This window comes from Microcaecilia unicolor, chromosome 6 (genome assembly GCF_901765095.1).
Source record: "Microcaecilia unicolor chromosome 6, aMicUni1.1, whole genome shotgun sequence".
Lineage (NCBI taxonomy): Eukaryota > Metazoa > Chordata > Amphibia > Gymnophiona > Siphonopidae > Microcaecilia > Microcaecilia unicolor.
In genome coordinates, this window is record NC_044036.1 from 133,159,664 (window position 1) to 133,181,477 (window position 21,814).

Sequence of the window (21,814 nt, forward strand, 5' to 3'; positions counted from 1 at the left end):
TGAGGCAAGACTTCCCTTCACTAAATCCGTGCTGACTTTGTCTCATCAGTCCATGTTTTTGTATATGCTCTGCAATTTTATTCTTAATAATAGCCTCCACCATCTTGCCCGGCACCGACGTCAGACTCACCGGTCTATAATTTCCCGGATCTCCTCTGGAACCCTTCTTAAAAATCGGCGTAACATTGGCTACCCTCCAGTCTTCCGGTACTACACTCGATTTTAGGGACAGATTGCATATTTCTAACAGTAGCTCCGCAAGTTCATTTTTTAGTTCTATTAATACTCTGGGATGAATACCATCAGGTCCCGGTGATTTACTACTCTTCAGCTTGCTGAACTGACCCATTACATCCTCCAAGGTTACAGAGAATTTGTTTAGTTTCTCCGACTCCCCCGCTTCAAATATTCTTTCCGGCACCGGTGTCCCCCCCAAATCCTCCTCGGTGAAGACCGAAGCAAAGAATTCATTTAATTTCTCCGCTACGGCTTTGTCCTCCTTGATCGCCCCTTTAACACCATTTTCGTCCAGCGGCCCAACCGACTCTTTGGCCGGTTTCCTGCTTTTAATGTATCTAAAAAAATTTTTACTATGTATTTTTGCTTCCAACGCTAATTTCTTCTCAAAGTCCTTTTTTGCCCTCCTTATCTCTGCTTTGCATTTGGCTTGGCATTCCTTATGATCTATCCTGTTACTTTCAGTTGGTTCTCTTCTCCACTTTCTGAAGGATTGTTTTTTGGCTCTAATGATTTCCTTTATCTTACTGTTTAGCCACGCCGGCTGACGTTTAGTCTTTTTTCCCTTTTTTCTAATATGTGGAATATATTTGTCCTGAACCTCCAGGATGGTGTTTTTAAACAGCATCCACACCTGATGCAAGTTTTTTACTCTGCGAGCTGCTCCTTTCAGTCTTTTTTTCACCATTTTTCTCATTTTGTCGTAATCACCTTTTCTATAGTTAAACGCTAGCGTACTTGATTTCCTAGTTTCACTTCCTTCAATGCCAATATCAAAACCGATCATATTATGATCACTGTTATCAAGCGGCCCTCGTATCGTTACCCCCTGCACTAGATCATGAGCACCACTAAGGACTAAGTCTAGTATTTTTCCTTCTCTTGTCGGCTCCTGAACTAGCTGTTCCATGAAGCTGTCCTTGATTTCATCAAGAAATCTTATGTCCCTTGCGTGTACAGATGTTACATTAACCCAGTCTATATGCGGGTAATTGAAATCCCCCATTATTATTGTGTTGCCCAGTTTGTTTGCGTCCCTGATTTCCTTTAACATTTCCGCATCCGTCTGTTCGTCCTGGCCAGGCGGACGGTAGTACACTCCTATCACTATCCTTTTCCCCTTTGCACATGGAATTTCAATCCACAGTGATTCCAAGGAGTGTTTTGTTTCCTGCAGAATTTTCAATCTATTTGATTCAAGGCTCTCGTTAATATACAATGCTACCCCTCCACCAATCCGATTCACCCTATCACTACGATATAATTTGTACCCCGGTATGACAGTGTCCCACTGGTTATCCTCCTTCCACCAGGTCTCAGAGATGCCTATTATATCTAATTTTTCATTTAGTGCAATATATTCCAACTCCCCCATCTTATTTCTTAGGCTCCTGGCATTCGCATATAGACATTTCAAACTATGTTTGTTTTTCCTAAGTACATCATGCTTAGTACTTGACAGTATTAATTGGCAATCTTTTGTCTGATTTTTATTGTTATTTAAAGATACCCGATCTACTACAATCTCTTTTGCAACCTCACTATCAGGATACTTTATCTTCCCTGTTATGGTGATATCTTTGAAAGATACCTTATCCCAAACCATGCTCTTTTGAGCGACTGTCGGCCTTCCCCCCATTTCTAGTTTAAAAGCTGCTCTATCTCCTTCTTAAACGCTGATGCCAGCAGCCTGGTCCCACTCTGGTTAAGATGGAGCCCATCCTTTCGGAATAGGCTCCCCCTTCCCCAGAATGTTGCCCAGTTCCTAACAAATCTAAAGCCCTCCTCCCTGCACCATCGTCTCATCCACGCATTGAGACTCTGGAGCTCTGCCTGTCTCTTGGGCCCTGCGCGTGGCACAGGTAGCATTTCAGAAAATGCTACCCTGGAGGATCTGGATTTCAGCTTTCTACCTAAGAGCCTAAATTTTGCTTCCAGAACCTCTCTCCCACATTTTCCTATGTCATTAGTACCCACATGTACCAAGACAGCCGTCTCCTCCCCAGCACTATATAAAATCCTATCTAGGTGACGCGTGAGGTCCGCCACCTTCGCACCAGGCAGGCAAGTCACCAGGCGATCCTCACGTCCACCAGCCACCCAGCTATCTATATGCCTAATGATCGAATCACCAAGTACAACAGCTGTCCTAACCTTTCCCTCCCGGGCAACATTTGGAGATATATCCTCGGTGCGAAAGGATAATACATCCCCTGGTGGGCAGGTCCTGGCTACAGGAGTACTTCCTACTTCACCAGGGTGATGCTCTCCTTCTAGGAGACCTCCCTCCTCCAAGGTAGCACAGGGGCTACCTGACTGGAGGTGGGACTTCTCTACAACATCCCTGTAGGTCTCCTCTATGTACCTCTCTGTCTCCCTCAGCTCCATCAAGTCTGCTACTCTAGCCTCAAGAGAACGGACACGTTCTCTGAGAGCTAGGAGCTCTTTGCATCGGGCACACACATATGACACCTCACCAATTGGGAGATAATCATACATGTGACACTCAATGCAAAAGACTGGATAGCACCCCTCTCGCTGCTGGACTGCTGACTCCATCTTAGTGTTTTTTGAGTTTTTCCGTAATTTAAAACTTGCTAAAGTATTAAGGATATCAGCCTATCACTAACTTACAGTTCCTCCTTTAAACCCCAATCTTCAAGTTCCGAAAGCACAAGCAAAATTTGTTCACTTACCAGAGAAATATCCTCTTCTCCCAGAACTTATTAGAAGGAAAGCTTTCGCGCGCCTAACGGCGCGCGGCATCTTGAGCAGAGGCCCCGAGTGGATCGGAACGGACTGGATGTTACTGGAAAAGAGGTATGCGAGATATTCTTCGAAATGCTGGAAGGTCTTTTTAGCAGTTTGGGAGGTGTATATTGGATCTCTTCCGCATAGGGCTAGGAGTTTGATTTTGAACACCCCTTGACAGGACAATTCTGTTAGCTAGTCGAGTGAACTGCTGGAGTGCCCCAAAGTCTTTTTGCTTTGATAGGCTGATATTGTGGTGCATGTACCTTGCCCTGGGAGTTAGCTTTTATTTTTATTTTTTTGTGGTCGTTAGGCTACAGGGTTGGGGTTTGAGGTGAATATAGAGAACAAAGGTTAGTTTATTTTCAAGGTTGTTATGAAGTTGCTAATGATACTGAGTTGGTGGTGAGGCAGCAACAGTGGGAGGTCATATGGCATAACTACCAAATTTGGAATGGAGGGTGGGGGAGGGGGGAAAGTTTAATCAGTTAAAATTTGATGGCATCATGTAACCTATAGGAGCACTCAAGGTGTTTTTTTGTGGATTGTATTTTCGATACTGCCAGATGGTTGTAAAATGTCTTTGTACTGCTTTGTCATCGATAAAAATAGTTGAAACATAATGGATAGGCACTTACATTCTTTCTCCTGATCTAAGTCCACCAATTCTTTAGGTGTTTTAAGAATTTAGGGGCCTAAACCTAGGTACTCAGCCGTCAGAATTTTCACCTAAACAGATCTAGAAGTAGACTCTGCATCTAAATCTTTTGGATGTCTGCATCCACACTTTTATTTAGAGATACAAGTTTCCCCGCATTAGGACTGTGAGAAAAAGAAAATGTTGACATTTGCAGCCATATTGAATGATTTAAAACTGTCATTGCTACAATACAAGGAGCCAGACACAGTACATACCGTGTGATCTCACTAGCAGATTGGTCTTCTGCTTGGATTTCAGATGTGTCTCCATTGAGTGAGTCACTAAGGTTGGCAAGAGATGTTACAACATTTGCTAATGTACCCAAAGCACCTTGACTTGTTTCAGCCTACCAAAGAAGAAAATTGAAATACAAATGAGAAACAATGACCATATTTTGGATTTCCTTCCTCCAGTTTTGGCTTCCTTCTTTCCCTAATAGCAGCACATACTTTCATTATGCATTAAGGGCCAGATTCTATATTTGGCGGCGGAAAAATCAGTGCAGATGGAAACCATGACCACGTGTATTCTATAAACCATGCCTAAAGTTAGGCACGATATACAGAATATGCATAGCACCATCGACGCAACTAAAAATTAGACACAGTCATTTACACCAATGAAAACCTGGTGTAAATGCTCACGCCTAAATTTAGGCATGGAACAGGTTATTCTATAACACTGCACATAAAATTTTGAAACGCCCATGACCCACCCATGTTCTGCCCATGGCCATGCCCCCTTTTGAGATCTGTGTGGTAGAATTTACATGGCCTACTTTACAGAATACGCTTAGCAAGTAGTGCACATAAATTCTAATTAGTGCCGATAATTGCTTGCTAACATCCAATCAGCACTGACTGGCTTGTTAACCAATTGACTTGCGTGTGCAAATCAGAATATGCTCATATTTCCACTCACAACTCAAGTCACACTATATAGAATTTGGGGGTAAAAGGGGGAAAATCCAAGCTGGATTCCCCTATATTTTGAAATCAATAATTTATCTAACACAATTCCTCTGGACATTTTGAAATAGAGAAATATAGCAAATTTCAAGCATTTTGCTATGTTTCTTCACTAGAGAAGCAAACAACAACAACAACAACAGAAAAAGCTGATAAACCAGCAAACACCAGCACAGTTGAAAGCTATGAATTTGATACACCCACTGTCTGTAAGTATACACGCAATGTCACAAATAAGGCACACAAACACAGCTCCCTACATAAATCTGAGTAAATGTGCTTCCAAAAGCCACTTTCACTATTATTCACAGAGCAAAGTTACTTACCTATAAGCAGGTATTCTCCGAGGACAGCAGGCCAATTATTCTCATATGTGGGTGACATCCTCCATGAAGCCCGGAGCTTGAGGCAGCACTCCTACTGCCCATGCGCAGGTGCCTTCCTGCTTGACTCATGAGAGCAGGACCAGCAGTACAATAACATAGCCAAAAACTAAATTTAACTCCTAGGGGAGGTGGGAGGGCATCTGAGAATAATTGGCCTGCTGTCCTCAGAGAATACCTGCTACAGGTAAGTAACCACTTTCTCCGATGACAAGCAGGCTATACAAGTTCTCACATTTGGGAATCCTTAGCTACCTGGGATGGTAGGCCAAGTAGATCAATTAACCTGAAACTATATACACAAGGAAGTGCAGCCTGGAACAGAATAAAACAGGCCTAGGATTCTAGACAAACAAACAAGCAAATTCTGCAGGACTGTCTGACCAAACTGGCTATCACATCTGGTGTTCTGTTCAAGGCAGTGCTGGGAGGTGAATGTGTGGACTGAAGACTACACTGCAGACTTGCAAATCTCTTCAGTGGAGGCTGATCTCACGTGGGCTATAGCACTGACATTATGAACCGTGACATGGCCCTCCAGGGTCAGCCCAGCCTGGCATAAGTGAAAGAGATACAGTCTGCTAGCCAATTGGAAAAAGTGTGTTTACCGATGGCTACCCCCATCCTGTTGGGATCAAAAGAAATAAAAAGTTGAATTGACAGTCCATAGGGCCAAGTCTGCTCCAGGTAGAAGGCAAAGGCTCATTTACAGTCCAAGGTATGCAATGCACTTTCACTGGGATGGGCAATGAGGTCTGGGGAAGAATATTGGCAGGACAATTGACTGGTTAAGATGGAATTACACCACCACCTTAGAAAGGAACATAGGGTGGGTGCGGAGAACTATTCTGTTATGATGAAATTGTGTGTAATGTGGATTCGCTTCTAGGGCCTGAAGCGCACTGATTCTGCGAGCTGAAGTTAACTGCCACCAAAAACAAGACCCCCCAGGTCAAGTACTTCAGAGGTCAAGAATCTAGTGGCTCAAAAGGAGCTTTAAACAGCTGGGTAAGGATGATGTTGAGGTCCCATGACACAGGTGGAGGTTTGACAGGGGGCTCTGACAAAACCAAACCTAGCATGACTTGAACAACTTGAGACTGTCTAGAGATGGGCCTACCTTCTACACGGTGATGGTAAGCATTAATTGCACTGAGATAAACTCTTATGGAGTTGGTCTTGAGGCCAGACTCAGAGAGGTACAGAAGGTATTCAAGCAGGTTCTGTGTAGGGCAAGAAACAGGATCTTGGGTCTTGCACTCACACAAGATGGCAAACCTTCTCTATTTGAAAGTATAACACCTCTTAGAAGAATCTTTCCTGGACACCAGGAAGACTCTGGAAACACCCTTTGGGAGATTCAAGGAAGCAAATTCTACACTCTCAACATCCAAGCTATGAGGGCCAGAGACTGGAGGTTGGAATGCAGAAGAGACCCTTCGTTCTGTGTGACAAGGGTCGGGAAACAGTCCATTCTCCATGGTTCTGCAAAGGATAACTCCAGAAGAAACAGGAACCCTATCTAACTGGGGCAATAAGTGGCGGTCAGGATCATGGTTCCCTGGTCTTGCTTTAGTTTCAGCAAAATCTTCCCTACAAGAGAAATGAGAGGATACGCATACAGAAGACCTGTCCCCCAATGAAGCTGGAAGGCATCTGATGCTAGTCATATGACCTTAGCCTGCAGCAACACTGAGGGACCTTGTGAATGTATTGAGTGGCAAAAGATCCACTGAGCGGGTGCCCCACTCTTGGAAAATCTCGCGGACAATGCCCATGCTGAGAGATCACTCATGAGGTTGCATTACTCTACTCAGTCTATTGGCCAAGCTGTTGGGTTTTTCCACCAGGTATGTGGCTCTGAGAACCATTCCTGTGCTGGACAGCCCAGTTCCACATCCAGACAGCCTTCTGACACAAAAGGTAGGAACCCGTGCCCCCTGCTTGTTGACATAATACATTACAACCTGATTGTCTGTTTGAATGAGCATAATTTAGTTGGACACTCGATCTCTGAAATTCTTTAGAGCACTTCAAATTGCCCAGAGCTCTAAAAGATTGATCTGAAAATCTGTCTCCTGGGCTGACCATGGACCTCGGGTGTGAAGCCAATCCAAATGAGCCTCCCACCCCAGGTTGGTTGCATCCATTGTTGCCACCTTCTGGGGCGAAGGAATTTGGAATGGTAATCCTAGGGTCACACTGGACCAAATTGTCCACCAGAGGAGAAATTCAGATTTGGAAGACATCTGCTAGATTCCCTGTGACCTGAGACCACTGGGCAGATCTCATATGGAGATGTGCCATGAAAGCGACATATATAGTGGAGGCCATATGGTCAACAACTGCCAAGCCATGACCTGCTGGCTGCTGCAAACCTGAGCGGCAATGGCAACAAGAGTGTCTGCCCATGCCGGAGGGAGAAAAGCTTGTGCTTGAACCATATCTAGCAGGGCTCCTATGAACTCCAATTGCTGAACTGGTGGTAGATGGGACTTGGGGTAGTTGATGATGAACCTAATACCTCCAACACCTAAATAGCTTTCTGCATGGACTCCTGAGCACCCTCCTTTCAATGTGCTCTTGACCAATCAGTCATCCAGGCAGGGAAACACATGAACTCCCAGTCTGTGTAGCGATGTTGCAACTACTGCTAGACACTTGGTAAACACCCTGGGAGCTGATGCAAGGCGAAAAGGCAGAATGCGGTACTGGAAGTGGTGTTTCCCCACATCGAATCTGAGATACTTTCTGTGACTGAGAAATATCGGGATATAAGTACAGGCATCTAAGTCCAGAGAGCATAGCCAATTTTGTTTCTGAATCACGGGGAAAAGGGAGCACAGGGAAAAGATCTGCATGGGCCTTGAGAAGGGTGGACAGTTCCTCTACAAGCAGAGAGCTGAGGTAAGACATTCTTGGTGGGCAATTCAGTGGTTTCTTTCACCAATGGCTACAGCACAATGATCTTATTAAAAAAAATAAGTACCTGTATATAATACGTAAACCACTCTGATTGTAACCACAGAAAGGTAGTATATCAAATCTCATCCCTTTTCCCTATGTTTTCTAACTCAATTGTATTGGCTCTCAAATTTAATTCCACTGGTAGACTATTCCACATAACAAGGGTGTCTACTGAGAAGATACAACCTCTAGACTCAGTCTTGTTTCATTCTAAATTTTGCTATAATAAACGCTCTTTAAAACAAATGTGTTGCCCATCTGTAATATTAAAGAAAGACTACTACAGTATGTTTAAAGCACAAGTTATTTCTTTCCACTTTTAATGTTATTAAATCTAAGATACAGCAACATAATCTTTCTAGAAGGCCTGATATGCAATTATATACTTCTCAAAATTGAATTTTCTATAGGTGTACAAGATGTATAGTTAATATTAATAATTTCAACTTCATTGATGTCTAGAGCTCATGAAAATGTTTTTTTTTTAATTAAAATTGAACTTTGGGGTTATATAAATATCATAAATGTTTTAAAGTATAGTTAGTGAGTTTGCCCCACAGAATAATGCTAGGATTTCAACTGGATACTGGAAATGGAAGAACACACAAAAAGACTCATGCCCTTCTTTATGTGTATCTCTGTAAATGTCCGAGCATACACACATTTACACATAGTAAAACAGAAACAAATGGCAGCAGTGTGTTTGCACTATACCTTAGAATCTGTAGGCAAAAGGACTGTACCATCCTCCCGTATCAGTGGCTGCTGAATATTCACCAGCATTCCAGGATCCAGAAGAGCAGCTTGCCTACGGGGCAACACAAAGAATAAGATAACCTGCGCAATGGCTTTTATTAAACTAGTTGGTTAGAAGCATAAGTATATAGTAGAATATCTATGTTCCTTCTCATTTTCTTGTGCTGACCCTTTTTATGCTGAATTTTGCTACTTCACTTAAGACACAATGTTGGACAGTATCCACAAATGGCTTCTGTTGCTATACAGCAATGTACAAAACATAAGTCAGCCAAAGTAAAACCTGCTCCTGGGTGTAGTCATTTTAGCTGAGCTTCTCTGGCTAAAGTCCTTCTGTCTGTATTTACTCATTGTGGGGTTCTTTTACCAAGCTGCGGGAAAAAAAGGGTCCTTTGCTAGCTGCTGGGGGCTGTTTTTCCTGCGCGCCAGGGCCATTTTCACTGCAGCAGGTAAAAAGCCCCCAGAAAAACATGGCCATGCGATAAGAGAACTCTTACCACATGGCCTTGTGGCAGGGAATCCTTACCGCCACCCACTGAGGTGGCAATAAGGGTTCCCGTGGCAACCGGGCAGTGCGTGGCGATGCCTGATTACCACCCGGTTACTGCTGCAGAAGCCATTTGGGGGGGGTTCTTTTCCCCCGTGTGCACTCGGGGCGGAACTACTGCCGGCGGTAGTCCTGATTTAGTGTTCAGTAAGCCCGCGTTGGGATTACCGATGCTTTGTAAAAGACCCCCTGTGGCACTCCTTTAGGATTTATTACTTGCTCTTCAACTTAATATACCACCTTCAACTCAGAATTATAACAGCAGAAGCAAAGTAGCACATCATGACAGTTGATAAAAAAAAAACAGGAAAATTACTAATGTTATGATTATTTGAGATGGAACAAATTCTGCTACACTAGTAAAAAAGGCCCGTTTCTGACACAAATGAAACGGGCGCTAGCAAGGTTTTCCTCGGAGTATGTATGTTTGGGAGAGTGTATGTGAGAGTGACTGTTTGAGAGTCAGAGTGAAAGTGTGAGTGTGTGAGAGAGAGAGAGTGAGTCTGGGTGTGAGTGTGTTTGTGAGAGAGTGTGTGCAAGTGTGTATGTGAGACACAGTGTGATAGAGAGTGTGTGTGTGTGGCCATCCATGCTCCTCTGTCCCCCTGTGTATGTGAGACACAGTGTGATAGAGAGAGTGTGTGTGTGGCCATCCATGCTCCTCTGTCCCCTGCCCCCTCCATTCATCCCTTTCCAGCATTTCCCCTCTTTGCCTGAGGCCTGCCCTGCAATCCATATCCATCCATGCCCATGTGTCCCCTCCATTCATCCCTATCCAGCAATTCCCCTTTCCCTGAGCCCTGCCGTCCCAATCCATGGCCATCCATGTTACTCTGTCACCTGCCCCCTCCATTCATCCCTATCCAGCATTTCCCCTCTCTGCCTGAGGCCTGCCCTGCAATCCATATCCATCCATGCCCATCTGTCCCCTCCATTCATCCCTATCCAGCAATTCCCCTTTCCCTGAGCCCTGCCGTGCCAATCCATGGCCATCCATGTTACTCTGTCACCTGCCCCCTCCATTCATCCCTATCCAGCATTTCCCCTCTCTGCCTGAGGCCTGCCCTGCAATCCATGCTCCTCTGTCCCCTGCCGCCTCCATTCATCCTTTTCCAGCAAGTCCCCTCTCTCCCTTCCATGACCCCCCCTCGCATCCATGCTCCTCTCTCTCCCATGTCCCAGCCTGGGCCGCCCTCTTCTCCTCCCCCCTTCGCATCCATGCCCCCCCCCCCCCTTCGCATCCATGCATCGGTTTTTTTTTTTTCCTTCTTTTAAAATTTACCCCCGTGGCGGTTCCGGCAGCGAAGCGTCAGAGAAGGAGGCGGCGCTCCCGACGTCTAGGTTTCCCTTCGCTGTGTTCCGCCTTCTTTTGACGTCATCCTTGACGTCAGAAGAAGGCGGAACACAGCGAAGGGAAGGCTAGACGTCGAGAGCGCCGCCTCCTTCCCTGACGCTTCGCTGCCGAGCGATGCAATTGGTTGAGTGTCATTGCTCCGCCCTCGACGTCATCACGTTTGACGCGTGGGCGGGGCAGACACAATGGGATCTCACCCCCTTCACTTTTGGCTAAAAGAGGCTTCATAGAACGTTGGAGGTGCGTTTTATATAGAGAGATGTTGGAAAGGTGTGGCTACATTTCCTGTTTGTTAACCTTTATACAAACCTTTAAACAAACTTTCCACAAACTTAAGAATACCTTCTAACGAAAAAAACTGTGGTCTTAAATATCAAGTGCTTAATAAACCATTTTTTTAATGTAACAAAACAAAAAATGGAGAAAAAGACCTCAAATATCTGTGGAGTTTATGGAGATGTTTGGCCAGTGATGAAGTGTCTCTTGAGTACTAAAACTTTCCATGAGACGTCATTGAGTACCACAGTATTTGAGGTCTTTCCCTCCATTTTTTCATTTTTATATAAAAAATGGTTTATTAAGCACTTAATATTTAAGTCCACATTTTTTTTTTGTTGTTAGAAGGTATTTTGAGATTTATGACATTTGTTCTTTGGCTTTCTTCTTTATGGGCCACATGCCTCTCTCCATTTATTTATTTAATCAGGTTGTTTTTTAGAGCTGAGGGATGCTTGCCACACCCAATCTTTAAAGATAAGGCAGCTGAGGAGCCTCAGTCCCTGGGTCAGTGTAAACCATCACCCTTTCTACAAACCATATAAAAAAACAAACCTTAAAAGACCCACACTTATATTAACACTTAGAAGGGTGTAATCTGGCAGTTATGGCAGATGCAGTTATGGCCACCTTGTTGGGCAGAGTGGATGGACCCTGCTGCTCTTTCTCTGCTGTCATTTACTATGTTACATTTACACCTGCTAACTTGTGAAAATTCACAAATACTTTTAAAACCTCAAAAATATATGTATAGTTTCAAACCCACTACTGGGAAGAGATACTACAAAGGGGGTAAAAATTCATACGACATGGCCCTATATGCATGCCTTTACCCCTGTACAAGATTAACAGTATCATAAAAGCTCAGGTAGAGCAATGACTTTGAACCTTTTCCTCAAAAATACTATTTTGGGTCCATCCTCTTTTGTCCATCTAGTCAGGTGGCTTTACCAGCCATATGCTCTTTTACGCCCTGGTGGAAGTGCTTTGATTTTTGTGGGCACACTTCGTGGTATAGTTTTCAAAAGCGAACAGTAGATGCACACTTTTAATCTGAAAATCCTGCACAGTCCACAAACTGAATAGTACATGTTTACTTTTCTCCAGTGCGGGCAGTTATAAAATGACCTCGTCCAGCAGGAAACAGATAAAAGAAAGTCTCAATGTAGCAAGCAGTTCATCTGACTTTAGAGCATTTAGAAAACAAAATCTGCTAAACAACCACTCACAGTTTCAAATGTACACTATTTTCTGTAAGTTTCAACATTCAGATTTATTACTGTTTTGCATTACACTTTTCAATACATGAAATCTCTGTTTGACTTCTACAAATAAAATGTAACTGGGAGTTAAAGGTTATATAATAGCCATCTCCTAAATATTTCCTGAATAAGCTGTACTAAAGTTTTATCTCATACACAGCAGCACTTACCTTCCTCCATCCTTCTCTGCAACAAATGTTGGAGTTGCTATAAGAGGACTCCTTAGATCTTTCCTGATGTAGATTTTTTCAGTTGAAGCTGCACAGTTGGTTGGCTTCTCCCTTTGCACGTCAAAAGGTTTCCTTTCACTCTGGACAGCTAATGTGAACAAAAAAACACAGCTTACTGATCAGTGCTAATCTGGAAAAAATGAAACATGCTGGTTCATATATGAAATTTACAAACTAGGCCTAAGAAAGCAGAGCAGTCACAAGGCAATTATCAAATCCCAACCTTCTTCCCAGCCACATATAGGGACCCTTTCACAAAGGGGCTGTAGTGCACCCTTATGTGGTCTTTCCCACACACTAAGGCCATTTCTACCACAGACGGAAAATGGCCAATATGTTAACAAAACTTAGCACGTGAACCCAGTAAGGGCTCATGTGCTAATCCTGCACTAATCAGCATGCGGCAATGGCCAGGCGCTGATTAGTTTAGAAGTGCCCACTCTCCACCCCCAAGACATGCCTCCTCAGCTAAAAAAATAAAAAATATTTTTTAGCATTGGGTAGTACATGCACATTTGCAACTTAGAGTTTACAGGCATATTCACAAGCTGGAGGAAAAATGTCCTCGATTCTAGCATGAGGAGGATTGGTGTTTCATGTAGGAAATGATGTTTCATAAGAATGCTAAAAATAGATGAAGCCTTTATAAAGACTATCAGTCACAAAAACACCAGAGCTATATTCTGCTCGGACTCTAAAAATAGTATCAATCCTAAAATGCCAAAATAGGGTACTGCTACATTTGGGCTTTATTATACATTCAGACTCCTGAGGCAGGCACTTTAGCCGAAACATGGTGCCGTGTTGAGTCATCATTTTTAACACCAATTTACAGAATAAAGTGTCTATGACATCTTCCGTCTCCCTGGTATCATTGGAAGAGGTCTGTTGATCATGCTACTTCTCCTCTTGACCTGTTTCACTCGTAGTGGATCCTGTACCTCCACCTTGGTGGTTGACCTCTACCATCAGGCTACTTTGTCAAGCACACAAATTTGACCATATGTCCCCCTTATTCCATAAGCAAAATTGGCTCTCTATGGATAAACGGATTATCTTTAAGACTCTTACTCTTGCTTTTAAAGCCATCAGAATTGGTTTTCCTTTATATCTCTCTAGCCTCATCATCCCCTATTTTCCAGTATAGCTTCTTCATTCTATAAATGATAACCATCTATGCCTCCCTAGCCCTAGATTAGCTCAGTTGGAATCCACTAGGTATCGAGCTTTCTTCTTCGCTGCTCCTTTTCACTGGAACTCTATGCCTCTTCCTATATAGTCCGAACTCTCTTTCAAGAAATTCAAATCTGCCCATAAGGCTTGGCTTTTCCACCAAGTATTTGACCCTGCCTAGTTTTGATTTTTCCACAATTTCTCACCACTTCTCCATCTCCAACATCCTTACTTAATCCTCTTCCTATGTATTTCTAATCCTTTGTCTCCTCTCTCGGTTTGAGTGGCTCTTTCCTACCTTAAATTGTAGCTCTTTTCTATTTCCTGATCTGCTTATGATCATCGTACACCGCTATGATCTGCCAGTTAGATAATGGTGGTATAGTAAGTCCAAATAAATATATAAAAATAAATAAATGTGCAGATAACCTCCTCTGTAACTTTGTTTAGGACTGTACCTGCCATTCCATGCAGGTTTCACACAGCAAAAAAAAACCAGAGGGGTGTAAGTCATTTGTTTTGCTTTGATCTCATCCCCTTCCTTTATAGGGATCCTCTGTGTTTATTTGTCCCATGTCTTTATGAATTCTCTGTTTTGTCCCCACCACCTCTGCTAGGAGGGTGTTCCAGACATCGACTACCGTTTCTGTGAAAACGTTTTTCCTGATGTTGCTTTTACAGTTTAATTTCATATCCTCTAGTTCTACAGCTTCGGTATCTTTGAAGATTTGTTTAATAATAGCTTTCTATATCATATCACCCCATCTCTCTTCTCCTCTAAGGCCTGTACATATTCAGGTCTTCAAGTCTCGTTTCATATTTTTCTGGCACAGAACCCACATTTTGGTCACCTTCCTCTTAACCACTAAGTCTTTTTAAATCCTTAGCAAACTACAGCCTCCAAAACTGAACACAGTACTCCAAGTGGGGCCTCTCCAATAACTTGTATAGGGGCATCAACACCTCCTCCCTTCTGCTGGTTATGCCTCTCGATATGCAGCCTAGAATCCTTCTGGCTTTGTTAATTTGTTATTCACTCTCTTTGGTTAAGGGTTGTGTTTATTCAACATGTCCCAGATTAAGTCAGGTTTTTGACCCTGCCTGCAGTGTGGAAGAAAGATCCACCTTTGAATCCATTATGAAGAAAGTTCTGCTTGCCCATCGTATTTCACGGGTTATTTTATCTGTTTCTTTACTCTCAGACACATTTGCTCATTTGTTCTATGCTGGATCATCTATCCCTTCACACTCTACTCTTAGCCTTAGTCATCACTAATTTAGATTATTGTAATTGTTTTCATACCGTACTTCCCTGCTAGAACTCTTCACTCTTCGCAGAAAGATTTATTATCTATTCCATCTTTCCACCTTCTCTCTGGAATTATCTGCCTCTTTATTTGCAATTAGAGACATCTATTAATAAATTTAAAGCAATCCTCAAAGCTTATTTTACTTTGCAAAATTCCAAACTATGTTTCAAAACTGTTTCCCATTTCAAAACTGTTTCCTCAGTCACTTTATTTCTTTTCCCCTGATACGGTCAGCAATTAAATCAATAAATGAATTAGAAACATTTGAAGGGATCATAGAAGGTGTCTTCTATGATCCCTTCAAAATTATCCTCCCATGTTTTCCCTTCTTGCGATACATTGTAATAATTTCTCACCCCATTCTCCTCTTGTATAATTGTTTTGTTGACTTTTATATATTTTTTTCTGTCGACCCCCCTACCCCTAATATACTATTTTAATTTGAGATATTGTAATCCATTTAGATTTTTAATATATAGACAGTAAATCAAATAAACTAAACCTGAATCTGAACAGTACAGGGCATCATCTGCACAGAGATCAGTGGACTGTACACATTCCAGCAGATCATTTCCATACACCTTCCTGCTCAATGAATTAAAAATTCCAGCCATCAAGAAGCAGTGCCAAGCATTGTTGAAGTTGGCTTGAGATTCCTCAAATGTTTCCAGGTCCATAGTGCATTTATTTTCTGCATATTTGCACAGGCCTGAGAAGGTGTCTTCTATGATCCCTTCAAAAGTGCAGGGAAAACAGTAACAAGTACTAAGAGCTCTCTCTAAGTGCAGGCCTGTGCATCCATCCCCAGTATTGTCTATGCCATCAAAACGACAGCCCCTAATGACAAGACCTATCCTCTTAAACAGTCTCCCTTATACTGGACACTTGTAATACCACAAGAAAAACTGTAATGAGACCAGTGATATCAGCCTGAGTAGATTTCTTTAAAAATATATATATATCAGGCTCATTTTCGAAAGAGAAGGACGCCCATCTTTCGACACAAATCGGATGATGCGCGTCCTTCTCCCAGGGTCGTCCAAATCGGTATAATCAAAAGCCGATTTTGGTCGTCCCCAACTGCTTTCCGTCGCAGGGACAGCCAAAGTTCAAGGGGGCGTATCAGAGGCGTAGCAAAGGAGGGACTTGGGCGTCCTCGACCCATAATGGAAAAAAAAGGGCGTCCCTGACGAGCACTTGGACGACTTTATTTGGTCCTGTTTTTCTTATGACCAAGTCACAAAAAGGTGGCTGAAATGACCAGATGATCATCGGAGAGAATCGGGGATGACCTCCCCTTACTTCCCAGTGGTCACTAACCCCCTCCCACCCTCAAAAAACATCTTTACACTTTAATAGGCTGCTGTTTGATTTCTATTGATAGGCTGCTCAGAAATGCTCTCAGCTAAGCCCCCCACCCACTGCTGCTTACAGCCCAGCACAGCGAGTTTTGTTTTCAAAATTGCTTCAGGGGCTCAGGAGATGGCTATAATGTACTAGCATAATCTTTACTGGTATCAGAAGCACCAGCCATATCACTTCCTTACTGCAAACTAAGCACTGGCTTCCAAATTACCTATCGAATTCCATTTAGAATTCTATCTTGTTTCAGGTTTACAATTCTGATCTCCTGTTTCATGCTGCCAATGTCAGCTCTCAGCTCACTTAACCACCGTTGCAGCTCCTCCCTCAACATCAAGCTCTGCTCCTCTCAGTCACTCTCCTCACTTTTCTCCTCTCACACCAGGCCACCCACTGCTATCTTGCCACCTTCATGGTGGCTGCTTCCCAGTCTTGTCTGCAAGTTCACTGATTTGCATTTCAAGGGCATCTCCAGTTACAGCCAACACTCTCCTATGCCTTTACACAGTTTGGGTTTCTGCTGCAGCACTCCAGTAACTGCCTAATTAATGCTTTATTGCCCTGGTCTTCCTAGCCTCTAATTCATGTGTCCATACAGGGCTGTGAAAGATTTCTTTCCTTACAAAGCCTCCATGGAAAGAACATTTTTCTGTCAGCTACAGTACCTGCCTGATTACCTAAACTATTCCTGTAAAAATTAAACCAGACTTTCTATAGGTGGATTTCCAGAAATAATTTCAACTTTGCATTTGCAATATCTATAAGTACTATACATAAACAGAAACAAAGCAGTGATCTCTATGCTGCATTACAGTGATGGGCCTCTGATAAGTACTTTAACCATCGATAGTCTGTTTTCTGCATTTCACCATATTTTAGTGATGCTTGACCAGATGCTCATAATCCACTTTGATGACTGTCAAGATTTTAAATGCAGGAACTTACCAAAATCCTTTTTAATTGAGTAACAAGTCAATTAGCACCAATAATTGGATGCTGATAATCAATTACCCCAACAGAAAACGAATTCACAATATCAATGTCTCTGGTAACATTCAACTGCTTGTATACACAAACCAGGACTTAAAAGCCACCTACTTCAAAAAAGTGCTTTAACCAACAGTTGTTTCACCAGTATTTCACCAATATTCCACCAATATGATATGTAATTTTTATGTGTAGAGTACCCTCAGATATAAACCACTGTAACTGCAGTCAATAATGCTGCTAAAACGTGGCATAGCACCTCTTTCATTAGGTAACTCTCACTCTGTTTTTTGGGAGAGAGCAATCTCTGCTCACATTTTTTTATGCTTCCCAATCACCACAGTGCTATAAAATCATTTGTTTCTTTTAAAATATATACTAGGTGAAAAAACTGTGCACTTATCTCGTGAGTTCTTGCCTCCCTGGCAGAACTATGTTGCCTTGCTGACACAATAAGCAATTGCCTTCCCCTGGAACCGCCCGACTCCGCGGGGTTTCAAATCACTTTCCTCAGGGACAAAGGGTTAAGGCTGCATAAATCACTTCATCCTCTTTAGAATTGTTTGCATAAAGTTAGTTGAAAAAAGTGACGTCATTTCCGACCTTACATGGATGCGGATGCCTCATAAGTCACGGGGCAACAAGCTGGCTTTGCCTTGATCTGTGGATTGTGCGAGACAGAATGAAAGAGGATGAAGTGATTTATGCAGCCTTAACCCTTTGTCCCTGAGGAAAGTGATTTGAAACCCCGCGGAGTCGGGCGGTTCCAGGGGAAGGCAATTGCTTATTGTGTCAGCAAGGCAACATAGTTCTGCCAGGGAGGCAAGAACTCACGAGATAAGTGCACAGTTTTTTCACCTAGTATATATTTTAAAAGAAACAAATGATTTTATAGCACTGTGGTGATTGGGAAGCATAAAAAAATGTGAGCAGAGATTGCTCTCTCCCAAAAAACAGAGTGAGAGTTACCTAATGAAAGAGGTGCTATGCCACGTTTTAGCAGCATTATTGACTGCAGTTACAGTGGTTTATATCTGAGGGTACTCTACACATAAAAATTACATATCATATTGGTGGAATATTGGTGAAATACTGGTGAAACAACTGTTGGTTAAAGCACTTTTTTGAAGTAGGTGGCTTTTAAGTCCTGGTTTGGATAATCAATTACCAGCATTAATTGGCAACAATTTTGATTTCCATATATATTTTTTTGTTACATTTGTACCTCGCGCTTTCCCACTCATGGCAGGCTCAATGTGGCTTACATGGGGCAATAGAGGGTTAAGTGACTTGCCCAGAATCACAAGAAGCTGCCTGTGCCTGAAGTGGGAATCGAACTAAGTTCCTCAGTTCCCCAGGACCAAAGTCCACCACCCTAACCACTAGGCCACTCCTCCACTATATGCACATCTTGCTAAGTATTACTCTATCAAGATGTGTGTAAATCATTTGGCATGCCATAAAAAGGGGGTGTGGCCATGGGAACAGCATGGGTGGGTCAGGGGTGTTCACTGAAGATGCGCGCACTATTACAGAATTTGGGGGATCCACACTTAATTTTCGCACAAGGATTTACACCAGGTTTCAGTTGTTGTAAATCCTTGTGCCCAAAGTTGGGCCTGGTTCCTGGCGCCATGTGCTATTCTAAAAACAGTGCCCAACTCACCGTTTATAAAATAGCGCTTTGCGCTCATCTTCCTCGATGCCCATTTACAGAATCCAGTCCTATGCATGTAGATTGTGAGTCTGCCTACGGCCATCATGTGGGCTGCATAAAAGTACACTGTCACTGCCTGTACGATTACGCTCATGACCTGTGGGATAATTTTACACGAGTCTTTTTATACATGAAAAACCCTTTATAAAATGATCCCTTAAAATGTACACCATGTAGGAGGTATGTCTGATTTTTCAGGGCTTATTCAATTTTATGTGGCACACACCAGAACTGGGTCTCATCTTTAGCACAGGTGCACAGGGCACCTTACCTCACTTCACAGGTGAATCCAGTTAAATCTCTTAGGAAGGCACAGATGAAGGGAGAACTTCAAGGGACTACGTTAGGATGTAGGTCTCATCCAGCTAAAAACACTAGCTGTATAGATTTGTACTAGTAACTCACATTCCATTTTCATGCCCATCTCCAGACATTTCTTGAGCCGGCAAAACTGGCAACGGTTACGATGATGTTTATTGATGACACAATCCTGGTTGCTACGACAGCTATATGTTAAACTTTTCCTTACACTCCTTTTAAAGAAACCTTTGCAACCCTCACAGCTAACGGCACCATAGTGGCGGCCTGAGGAGAAAACAAAAGCATTTGTTTATATTATACAACAAATATTCATCTTAGAATCATCTTCTACTTGTTACAATGTTGCTTCATTTTATTTGGAGGATGACATAAGTGAAGGTAAGTCAGAAATAACCATTTTATTTGCAAAATATCTGATGTACTTATATGAGTTTAGCTACAAAGGGAGCAATTACGTACCTTTCCTTGACTCCAGCCAGACCAGTCCAGATGTGTGGGTTTTGCTCCCCTACCAGCAGATGAAGGCAGAGAAAATAAAGTGTTGACATCACCCCATATAGGGTGCCCCTGCGGCTACCAGCCTCCAATATTACTGTCCTCAAGCTCATCAGCTCCCCTATTTCTCTCTGCCACCACCCCCTCCCCCCAACCAGGAGCCTTTGCAGCAGCCTCTCCAGGGAGCGGTGATTATGAACCACTTATACCCAAAGAAAATGAATGAGGAAAAAAATAAAGGAAGGCAATTCTTCAAACAGCAACAATGATCAAAACATTAAAGCAAATCACAGGCGGGCCGAGACGACTCTGAGGGGGCCCTGGGCTGGTATGGCTAGAGTCAAGGAAAAGAAAAGCGAATGCTACATACCTGTAGAAGGTATTCTCCGAGGACAGCAGGCTGATTGTTCTCACTGATGGGTGACGTCCACGGCAGCCCCTCCAATCGGAATCTTCACTAGCAAAGTCCTTTGCTAGCCCTCGCGCGGCCGTCTTCCCGCCCGAAACCGGCTTGAGCCGGCCAGTCTCATATGTAGCAAGACAAAGACAAGGGAAGACACAACTCCAAAGGGGAGGCGGGCGGGTTTGTGAGAACAATCAGCCTGCTGTCCTCGGAGAATACCTTCTACAGGTATGTAGCATTCGCTTTCTCCGAGGACAAGCAGGCTGCTTGTTCTCACTGATGGGGTATCCCTAGCCCCCAGGCTCACTCAAAACAATAACCATGGTCAATTGGGCCTCGCAACGGCGAGGACATAACTGAGATTGACCTAAAAAAATTTACCAACTAACTGAGAGTGCAGCCTGGAACAGAACAAACAGGGCCCTCGGGGGGTGGAGTTGGATCCTAAAGCCCAAACAGGTTCTGAAGAACTGACTGCCCGAACCGACTGTCGCGTCGGGTATCCTGCTGCAGGCAGTAATGAGATGTGAATGTGTGGACAGATGACCACGTCACAGCTTTGCAAATTTCTTCAATAGAGGCTGACTTCAAGTGGGCTACCGACGCAGCCATGGCTCTAACATTATGAGCCGTGACATGACCCTCAAGAGCCAGCCCCTCCTGGGCGTAAGTGAAGGAAATGCAATCTGCTAGCCAATTGGATATGGTGCGTTTCCCCACAGCCACTCCCCTCCTGTTGGGATCAAAAGAAACAAACAATTGGCCGGACTGTCTGTTGGGCTGTGTCCGCTCCAGGTAGAAGGCCAATGCTCTCTTGCAGTCCAATGTGTGCAGCTGACGTTCAGCAGGGCAGGAATGAGGACGGGGAAAGAATGTTGGCAAGACAATTGACTGGTTCAGATGGAACTCCGACACGACCTTTGGCAAGAACTTAGGGTGAGTGCGGAGGACTACTCTGTTATGATGAAATTTGGTGTAAGGGGCCTGGGCTACCAGGGCCTGAAGCTCACTGACTCTACGAGCTGAAGTAACTGCCACCAAGAAAATGACCTTCCAGGTCAAGTACTTCAGATGGCAGGAATTCAGTGGCTCAAAAGGAGGTTTCATCAGCTGGGTGAGAACGACATTGAGATCCCATGACACTGTAGGAGGCTTGACAGGGGGCTTTGACAAAAGCAAACCTCTCATGAAGCGAACAACTAAAGGCTGTCCCGAGATCGGCTTACCTTCCACATGGTAATGGTATGCACTGATTGCACTAAGGTGAACCCTTACAGAGTTGGTCTTGAGGCCAGACTCAGACAAGTGCAGAAGGTATTCAAGCAGGGTCTGTGTAGGACAAGAGCGAGGATCTAGGGCCTTGCTGTCACACCAGACGGCAAACCTCCTCCATAGAAAGAAGTAACTCCTCTTAGTGGAATCTTTCCTGGAAGCAAGCAAGATGCGGGAGACACCCTCTGACAGACCCAAAGAGGCAAAGTCTACGCTCTCAACATCCAGGCCGTGAGAGCCAGGGACCGGAGGCCGGGATGCAGAAGAGCCCCTTCGTCCTGCGTGATGAGGGTCGGAAAACACTCCAGTCTCCACGGTTCTTCGGAGGATAACTCCAGAAGAA

General features: G+C 43.6%; 1 protein-coding gene across 6 annotated transcripts in view; it reads right to left on the minus strand.

The window, feature by feature from the left end:
* The window catches only part of NR2C2 (nuclear receptor subfamily 2 group C member 2), a 102,665-nt gene that overhangs the window by 26,276 nt on the left and 54,575 nt on the right, over positions 1-21,814 (minus strand). For 5 of the 6 annotated variants that reach the window (XM_030206177.1, XM_030206175.1, XM_030206178.1 and 2 more), the window contains 4 exons: positions 19,386-19,565; positions 12,372-12,519; positions 8,721-8,814; positions 3,904-4,034 (listed from right to left, as the gene is read on the minus strand). In XM_030206177.1, coding sequence (XP_030062037.1) covers positions 3,904-4,034; positions 8,721-8,814; positions 12,372-12,519; positions 19,386-19,565 — 553 coding nt within the window. The remainder of the gene's footprint in view (positions 1-3,903; positions 4,035-8,720; positions 8,815-12,371; positions 12,520-19,385; positions 19,566-21,814) is intronic. The other variant, XM_030206180.1, reaches the window with a different exon arrangement.